Genomic DNA, 9684 nt, shown 5'->3' with positions numbered 1-9684 from the left:
TGTCCTGAGCTGCATGGGCGCTTGTGCTGAATGTAGTCTCACTAGTTTCTCAGGCACTACTCCTGGGCAGTTGAGCAGGTAGCCTTTTTGACAGCCTGTCATGGTGTCAGGTTTGAAGACAAGGTGTCTTCAACCTTGCCAGTGGAGCAAGATTGAGGAAACTCGTTCTGGGTATCTGACTCTTTGCCGTGTCAGCAAAGCTTGCTGCAGGTCTGGGAGAGTATGGCATATGTGTGGTTTTGAGTTAGGAATGAAAAGCTAAGTATTGTTTCTGACCTGTCTTTGCAGCCATCTTCTCTTCCTCTTTTTTCTTCTCTTCCTCCAGAGCTTTCATTTTTGCATCATACTCATCAGCACGGGTCTTCCACTCGTTTCTGTTGTTCAGCAGCCCATCAAGCATAGGCTGAATTTCCTCATGGAAACGGGAAAATTCCTAACCAAAACACACCCATCAGAGGCGCAGAGGCAGTGCTTGTCCATCATACCCCAGGATGGACCCTGACATCTCGTCTCCCAGGCTGGCTCATGCAGGTAAAGCGTTATGGGCACAAAGTGGAACTATGCTGCAATGCCCCAGAGAGGGGCAGCTGTTGTCTCCTCTACTGCACCGGGACTCACTCACCTGGGATTTGAACCCCTGTTGAGAAGGGTGGGGTGTGCAAGGGTGCGCTTTGCTTACCTTATAGACGAACGTGCACACAAAGTCGATGAAACCCACTTGAAGCTTTGGAAGCTCAGCAGCTTTCCTCCGGTCCATCATGGGCTGTGGGAGGACACAAGTTCACCATGACTTATGAGAATACTGCATTGAAAAACACACCTCTATTTTCTCCCCAAAACTGCCTTGTTGTGTCAACCTGGCAGTTCTGCCATGCCGTCCATAAAGGCTGTCCATCACAGCCCTCTTCCTCCTCTGCAGAGGAGTGAAGTGAGCTCACTTCCTCTGCCATTTTAGCAGAAATTTTAGACAGCTCTTTCAGCATCTGTGGGTGGGGAGGAGGACAGAGAGTTTTTCCCTTGCGCCTCTCACGCAGATACCTGAGAGAAGGTTGATGTTATAAAGTGCTGAAGAGGTTTTCAATTCTCTAAAACATTACTGAACATAAAATTATATTCTTATGAGGCCTCGTTGCTTACTGTATCATTTGTGATGCCTCTGTGGGTAGAGGGGGTATATGAAAGCCTGCTTAAAGAAAACCCAAACCACACAGGCGGAGGCCGCATCAAGGAATAACTCTTGGCTCTTTCAATGCCAAATGTAAGTATTTGTTATTATAGCAGAAAAAATATGTTAAGAAACACCGCTTTAACGCACTTCCATTTACTAGAAATAATTTCTGCACTCTACAAAGTTTGTGTTTGTAGTTTTTCTCTTTATCGGAAACTCTGCTTTCCTCTACGATGTATGTATTTCATTTTCCTTTTTTCTGTAAGGGATCAGCACAAAATCTCCAGGGGGACGGTCACTCCTTGCTGGTTCACAGCCACTGGGACTCATCTAACTATATGGAGAGCTGGACAAGAGGCTCTGTCACAGAGGGTCTTCCCTAGCTGAGTACCCACTTTTCCGATGGATTTTGGCAGGCATGGTGATTTCAGGAAGACTCACAGCGCTCTGAGAGCAGCATCGCTTGTAGTAAGTCTCTGCTGAGACTTGCTGTCTGAACTGAACTGTCTGGCTCTCGCATGATACTTACAATAGGCTGTTGCTGAAGGACGCTTATTTCTAAGTCTCCTTGCTCCCAGAACTCAGCTGCTACCAGGAGAGCTACCTACATTGCCAAGGAGGGAAAAAGAAAAGTTAGCAATGACTTTGGCTTTATAACTTGATGCACTTTCAGGTCTCCACCATGAAGCAAATCTCACTTCTAGCCCCTTTGTCGCTTCATGTCCAACCCCAGCCCCAGCCTTCCTCCGGGGAAGGGCAGCAGTAGCAATGGGATTGCACCCATGTAGTGACAGCTCAACAACCTTATTGCACTGGAGCTCATTAGTCCACTGCTCATCTATTAAGAAATGTTTCCGACGTGTCCCCCTCAAGGATTTGCCTTGGTCACAGTTGTGGCTGCCTATTATGATTTCTCAGTTGTCCTTTCTCCATGCGGAACAGGAAGGTGGGTTTTATTTCTTTTATCCTCCTGTAAATTTTAATGTTTCTTACTTAGCAATTGCTTAAGGAAGGAACTCCTAAAGGAAATCAAACAACAGAGCAAACAGCAGGTATTGCTGTAAAAAAACCAACCCATATGTTACGTGCAAAAAACCTCACTGTAACCCAAGAAGCTAAATACTAGGGTTTTGTTCTTTTTTGGTAAACATGAATTTTCTACAGAATTCACAACTACAATCTTAAAGATTAATTTAGCCATCAAAACCATAGTTATTCCAAAGTCCTTTTGGTAGTTTTGGTAGGAGACTTTGATTCAGCTTCTAGGCAGCTTAGGAAATTGCATTACTTTGAAGTATAAGCTAGAGAAATCTAACAGTCTATCAAGCACCTGACCTTACTCTGGACTTCCCAAGGCTTTGTAATTGCTGACAAATCACAGGCAGTCATCATCATGGCCCTAAAAACAGGAAATAGATTAGTTTCTTCCCCACCGCCTGCACCCTAGCTCTTACAGACTCAGGATGCTCATACCCCAACATTGTGTAAGGTATGCCCCGGTGCCTGCTGCAGTGATCGATAAAGAAAGACGGGTTGCTATAACAGCCTTGGCTTTGACTGGGACACTCACCAAGGATTGCTCTCTTGATTAAAATGGGTTTATGATAGGGAACTGCTTGCTTCTGGCACTAGGATGTTTGCTGCTTTAGTCATTGCAGGGCTGAACTTCTTGACTTTGGAGTAGTATCTTTGGCTCCCTCGTGGAGCTATAGCAGTGCAGACTGCAGTGAGGTTGTGGGTGCACTTCGTCGCCAGTGCAAAGCGTTCTGCAAAGCTTCTATCCGGTCACAATAGCAGCATTGTGCAGCTCAGATTGGGTGCCACTGAGAGGAACAACTAATGGATTGGATTCCTGTAGATCTGCCATTGCAGCCTGCCTCTGCTTGTGGCCTACAGGGTGGTCTGGTAGGAGTATATGGCCAGAAGGGATTCTGCGTCTCATTAGGAGTGTATGACTGGAAGGACACTCCAAAACCAGTCATTTATCTGGATGAAGAACCGCTTTAAGTTTTTTCCCTGTTTTTTCCCTGCTTCTCCAGAAGATCAGATTTGACAGGACAGTAATGTATCATGTGCTGATTTTGCGCTAAAGTACAGCACAAGGAATGTTCTGGAGCCCTCACCAGGTGACCGCATCACTAACCTTTCCAGAGCCGATTACTCACATGACAACCTCTTTCTTTGTTGTCTCCAGAGACAGGTAGTCAGTCCAGGCAGTCACGCTATCGTACTTCTTGGACTCGTCAACGATCTTTTGAAACATTGTTCTCTTTCTTTGAGGGGGAAAAAAACAACAGAAAAAGCTCCAAAACAAGGAAACAAATGTGTTAAAAACAGATGGCTGATCCTAGTATTGATAACCCTTCCAGAAGGGTTTCCAGTAATTACTGTCCTGGCGTTTAGGTCCTCAAGGAAGGCCCCAACAAAACCAAGCATCATTACCTGCTTCTCTTAAGTAGGGGAGACTATTGTAAATGACTTTAAAACATCATCAGGAACTCGAAAATATGAACTACTGCAAGTTATGTCAGCTGAGAAATGCTTCCACCTCTGTTGGCAGCACAGGAAGGCTTTTTCCCTGAATGTTAAGCAAACTGCGGAAACCTAGAGCTGGCTGGAGTATTTGTAAAGCTACCTGGCTTTATATACTTAGTCTGACCTTGTTAAGCTTATTTATATACCTAAATATACGCAGGAACTCGAAAATATGAACTACTGCAAGTTATGTCAGCTGAGAAATGCTTCCACCTCTGTTGGCAGCACAGGAAGGCTTTTTCCCTGAATGTTAAGCAAACTGCGGAAACCTAGAGCTGGCTGGAGTATTTGTAAAGCTACCTGGCTTTATATACTTAGTCTGACCTTGTTAAGCTTATTTATATACCTAAATATACGTAGCAAACTCTGGGGAGGGGTTTATACACAACACACCCATGTTTTGAGTGGTGTGAAATATGTTTTTCTCTGCTGTTTCAATGCTAGCAGAGAAGACGTTTAGGGCAGATCTACAAAGCGACTTGTGTACGTGTTCTCTCCGTGTCGTTTTGCCTGGGTCTGATCTCAATGAAGCCTTCGCTTGCAGATCATGGACCAAGGAGGGCAAAGACCGTCTTGTTCCCACCTGGTAAGGAAGTGGGGGTATCTGCTCCCATATAGCCACCCTACCTCCGGAGTAAGAGGACTGGGTGTTGCACCCTCCCTCATATTCCTCTTTTGTGGACTGTTTATATTTTGCATAATCATTCTTCAGTGCAAAACAAAGAAGCAGTCTCTGTTCTCGGCACTGTATTTTGAAAGCACATTTTGAGAGCTCCTTGTTAATTAGGAATTCATACGTTGTTGACTTCCAGCCTTATGTCCCAGGAAGTCAGTGCATGCTGCTCCAAGATGTTTGGCATTTTTGGGTGTGAAATAGACTATGAACTGGATATTCACCTACAATGGACCAAGTATTATTTGGGTTGTACTGCTCTCCCAGAGAAGTTAATGTAACCCTGGCCAGGTCATTCGCCATTTATGAGTATTTTTAGTGCTGAAGTGCTAGGTAAAAAAAAAAAAATCAGACATCTCTTTCCATTAGGGGATCATATAGCACTGCCTTGTTGGAAATAGAGGGTTAAAAAGTCACATATGTGATCTAATGAGGAAAAGTTCAAGATTCTTCTGAACGATTTGAGTTGTCCCCACCAGCTTTGATGTCAGTATTAAAGGCAGCCCCCCAGAGGCAGTGTCTGCGAAGAGGACTGCTGCACAGGGGGGCTCTCAGAGCAAAGCATCACGTTTTGCCTTTGTAAAGTACCAGCTGCTTTCTGCCCTTCACACATGGTGTACGTGACCAACTTACTTGAAGTAGAGTGCCAGGTCTGTTGCTATAATGGCAATATCCATCAGATGAATCATGTGCTCATGCTGTCTGCGGTTGAGGTTCTGACATATATTCAGCGACTGAAAAGCAAAGGAAAGGGAGCTGCAAAATCCAAGCACTGTGTTGTTGTGAGTTACTGGCAATCTCCCTTACGCAAATGTGCTCACTTTTTTTTACTTTAATAGCTTCAGCTTGCTCCCCTAAGGTGCAAGGGTTGTGAGCCCCGTTCACTGTATGTTGGTGCCTAGTCTCCCCTTTTGTTCACTGAACAGGGTCAGTGTCCTGAAGCTTGTTACACAGTGTATGCCCAAACCCTGGTCCCTGGCCCCAGTGTGAATTTGCCTGAAATGAAAAGTTAGCTGGGGAAGTGTGTCAGTCTTGGCCCTGTCAGAGGGGTTACAGGAGGACAATCCTGTGTTTAACATATTCCTACAGGGATAATGTGGCTTTTGAAGAAACTAAGTCATGCATTAAGGAAGCTTTTGCGTTTTGGTCCTGGGTTAGCATAGAGTACTTGGGGAGTGAGGCAGCTGCAGTTCCTCAGGTATCCAAACCAGAGAAAGGTCTTGTGCTAAGCTCTGTTGTTGCTGAAAAACTTCCCTGAAAGTAAATTATTCATCTCCTTTCATTATAGTTCACTACCAACCTCTTCAGAGAGCAAGAATTTTCCAAATTCCAAGTGATGTCTCTCTAAAATTGAGGATCCATGGAGTTTAGCTAAAGGATTTTGAGATCTGGTTGCGTAAAGGAAAATTAAAGATGTTAGTGCAGCACTTAAAAATAAAAAGAAGTGTCCCATTTTATTTTTAATTTTGTCACACACACAAGTTCAACTAATTTTAAAAGGCTTACGAGTAATATTTTTAATAGCTAATGACTTCAATCTAGTAAAAGACTTCTGTGACATTGCTTATAACTATTTGGACACTGTATAAAACAGTCTTCCAATTACAAATTTCATCCAAAATGGTTTTTATGACTGGACTGTTATTACTCAGCATAGTAAGCTTGTTTAATTCCTGAATAACTACATGTTGATATCTAGTAATAGGAACAGAAAAATCAGCAGCCCTTGAATACTTTCCTAGCTGAAAAGCAAGACCCTCTTGTATGCAAAACACCAGCCAGCTTCATTTACATTTTTCCAAAGCTCCAGAAAACAGTGAGGCTGTTCTGTAGCTAGTAACTACCTACTAAAAGCAGCACCCTCATACTCGTATGTGCTTTGTTTCTGCAGGTGGTGAGGGTAGTGCCATGCATGGTGCTTTCTCCATAGATACCTTCCAGAAAAAAGTAGGGTTCTTATGTCCAGGATGCTCCTGGTGGCATCCTCAGTCTCCTATGATGCTCAGGCTACTAAATGCCTGCACAGCACCTGTTCCACCCTGTAATGGTAACGTAGATTGTTGCTTTACCAAAGGAGATTTACTAGGAGGTAAAGAAAGCCTCAGAGAGCACCGGAAAATTTCAGTTTCCCCCACTGGCCAAAGCATAAGCCCAAGTGCTGTAGCAGGCTGAAAAGCAAGGTTATTTGCAAAAGAAGGTTGTTACCCCTGTGTATAAAACAGAGCTGTACTGGAGTTTTGTGTGATCACAGCCTGATCCCACTCCACGCAAGAGCAACAGTAAATGGTTTGAAGTGGTAGGGAAGTGCTTACTTCATTTGGTAAAGGTTGTTGGTTCCCCTGTGGTCAATATCGTGGCACAGAGCAGCAGTTACCATTGCAAGGGCTTCGAGATCTGTGTAGTAACGCTTCAGCTTGCCAGTCTGGAGGGTGAGAATTTGCATGTAGTCTGTTAGTATCTCTTACAGGAAAAGGTACTGAGCTGTGACTGCCCTGTGCTGGGGATCTTCTCATTGAAACAGTCCAGGAGAACTGAAAATACTTGTGAAGCTAAATGCAATACACGGTACACTTGGGTTAAAATGGGGAAGCAGCTGGAAACGAAATGCTTCAGGCTCTGGTAGGCATGTGTGTGGTGCATGTGTTCGATGCCCACCTGCGATATTGGCTACCTGCTGCTGTAGCAGCCTTGTGCCCTAGGGACACTTGGGTCCTCAGAAGGACCCCTCCAGTCACTGGACACAAAGTACTTTGCGAAGGGGCTCTGCACCTTTCTGGGCAATGCGGTCTCAAAGCTGAATCACCCAAAGGATTGTGCAGGGGTGGTAGGCGTAATTCTGCTGCCAGCTGTGTGGGCCATACCGACTGCACTGGGTCCTGGTGCTGGTCCATCCCTGGTGTGGAGCAGCAGTCTGACACCTGTTTTTCTTGTTGGGGGATCTGTTGCCCTGAGAGCCTGTGAGAAATGGCACTTGCCACATTCACACTAGCGATAGACTTACACCTGTGCCTGTCCTGCCTGGAAATGGAAAGTGTGAGGTTGTGTCTATTCCAGCCAGCTAACTTCAGTCTGGCTCTTACTGTCAGAAACTGTTGGAGAAAGGGAAGTCCTGTAGCCTCTCCCCCCTACCCTGCAGAAGGATTTAATCTGGAGGCTATTCAACTCTATACACGTCTGTACCTAAGAGAATTAAAGCACTCCATTCATTGGGCAGAATTGTCTACAGCTTTAAGTATAATGCAAGGACTGTCACTTAAGGCAAATGGAGACCTCATTTAGCAGGACCTGTACTAGGAGTGACAAACTCTTATCCTACACCAGGATTCAAAGGAAGCCCTGCATATCTGCAGGGTGCAACAGAAGACCTCCTGTAAAAAAAGCCATGCCACAGAACTTACTGGGGTGTTGTTACCTTACCATCAGGAGTGTGAACATGGTCTGCGCGACGTTGAAGCCATGGCGCCAGTTGTGGTAAGTTATCTTCCGGTAGCCTTTGCTGACGGAGTACACAAACCTTACCAGAACCTGCAAATTGGGGAAGAGGATGTTAGTTTGTGTGATGAAGCTGCTGCCTGTTGCTCTTGCGATAAAGACCACGTGCAGAAGTCATGGATGAGATTCAGACGAGCTCTACAGAGGTGAACCCAGAAAAGAACCAGAAGCTGTAATATCATCAGGCTTCCCTGACAGTGTTGTTATAGTAAAGCCTAGTGGAGAGCTAAAGGGGACACTAAAATACAGCTCTTTGCTTTCTAATATATTTACTTTTTTTTTTTTTTTAAAGAAAAAGAAAATCACAGAGATACCTGTGGCGGAAACAAGAAACAGCAATGTCTAGAGGAAAGGAGATTTCATCCTACTGTTTGTGAATTTATCAAATTTATGTGTTTCTCTATGTTGTCACTCATAAGATTTGTCCCTCCCATGTCTTGTGATTTACTAATACTGATATCTCTCTTCAAAATACATGGCTCCATAGATGTAGAGGTGGGTGGTGTTTATATCACCTAAACAATTACAATGGAGGGCATTAAATAACAAACTGTTTTTTCCCTCTGCATTCTACTTCTCCACGTGTACTACCTCTTGTAGCTATATAGGTTTTCTCATTAGAGAGCAAATTAATCATGGATGAGTATTTATTTTTTAAAATCTCAACTGCTCAGAGTGGCAGCAAAGAACGACTGCTTTTCACACCTGTATCAGGGGTTAGTTGTTCCGGAGTAGATATTTTGAATATTTTTTGACATTCATGTTATAAGTAAGAAACACAGAAGTAATTAATTCCCATTCAGAGTCCTCCACTTTCCTTCTGCCCCCCAGCCTGCCTTTCCAGGGTGAAAACTCTTCCTGCAGTTACGTCCAGATCCCACTAGATGGAAATAAACCTCAGATGATGCGCTGAGAAACCCTTCGGGGAGCAGCGTTGCTGCTGGAACGCCAGTTTCACGAGTCCTACAGGGGCTCGAACTGTGACAAAAGCCGTGAGCTTGCACACCAGGGGCTATGAGGTTCCTTGTTCCCACAGGGTCACACCACTCCTGTCGCCAGCAGTCAGGAATTTGGTACCAACGGCACCAAAGGAAGGCACGTCCGTGTTTCCAGGGGGAAGAAAAGCGAAGGGAGCTTCCAGCATGGGTTTCAGCGGATGTTGGCTGAAAGCTATAGGGTACATACTATAGCAAACGAAACACGCTCACAAGCGTGCACTGCCCCATGTTACACCTGGAAACTGTGCTTTTACACGGTGGCTGTGAGCGGCGTTAGACACAGCAAGTGAAAGTAATTTTTTGCATGGTGTAGCTCCCATCTACATAGACCCTACAGCAAACCCACACCTGTAGCAGACAGTGCAGAGCAGAAGAGGCCAGCTTCACGCTCCAAACCTGCATGTAGCGACCAGGGACTTTGAGAGGGGGTTCCCTGCCCTAAGCGGGACGAGGGGGCTCAGGACACATGCCCCTCTCCCTGCAAGCCCAGACCTCTGGCCCCTCCGTGAGCTGCGCAGGGCACGCACGGGGACCTCAGCCACGTGGCGAGTCTGCTGGCCATCCAAGATGGGAGTCCCTGGGTGTGGCCAGCTCCTACCTCCTGTGGGATCTGGAACTTTTTCACCACGCCGAGCTCATAGTACATCTGAATGCCACACTTCACCAACTCTAGCTCGGTGCAGTCAAAATCGGAGAACCTGAACTCATAGATTTCGAACTTGGTGGGTCCTGGGAGTTCTTCTTTCTGTAAGAGAGGTGGGACCGTTTGTTACTGTGCTACTTATGCCATCCCTAGAAACACCTGGAATGGATTTTAA

The 9684-nt window shown here is 45.3% G+C and overlaps 1 protein-coding gene across 1 annotated transcript in view; it reads right to left on the bottom strand.

Annotated features, from left to right (window-relative positions):
* Positions 1–9611, bottom strand: part of LOC104084380 (rod cGMP-specific 3',5'-cyclic phosphodiesterase subunit beta-like) — a gene marked incomplete at its 5' end in the record, with an annotated part of 10564 nt that extends 953 nt beyond the window's left edge. Inside the window, 10 exons of the mRNA XM_009588198.1 lie at positions 277–433; positions 680–763; positions 1698–1772; positions 2504–2567; positions 3334–3441; positions 5010–5110; positions 5677–5764; positions 6689–6798; positions 7794–7901; positions 9465–9611. Of these exons, the coding sequence (XP_009586493.1) occupies positions 277–433; positions 680–763; positions 1698–1772; positions 2504–2567; positions 3334–3441; positions 5010–5110; positions 5677–5764; positions 6689–6798; positions 7794–7901; positions 9465–9611 (1042 nt within the window). The remainder of the gene's footprint in view (positions 1–276; positions 434–679; positions 764–1697; positions 1773–2503; positions 2568–3333; positions 3442–5009; positions 5111–5676; positions 5765–6688; positions 6799–7793; positions 7902–9464) is intronic.
* Positions 9612–9684: the final 73 nt, after the last annotated feature.

Source organism: Fulmarus glacialis, unplaced genomic scaffold (genome assembly GCF_000690835.1).
Source record: "Fulmarus glacialis isolate BGI_N327 unplaced genomic scaffold, ASM69083v1 scaffold4482, whole genome shotgun sequence".
NCBI classification, from domain to species: domain Eukaryota; kingdom Metazoa; phylum Chordata; class Aves; order Procellariiformes; family Procellariidae; genus Fulmarus; species Fulmarus glacialis.
Note: the sequence above shows the minus strand (reverse complement) of the source record. Positions and strands in the feature narration are given on the sequence as shown.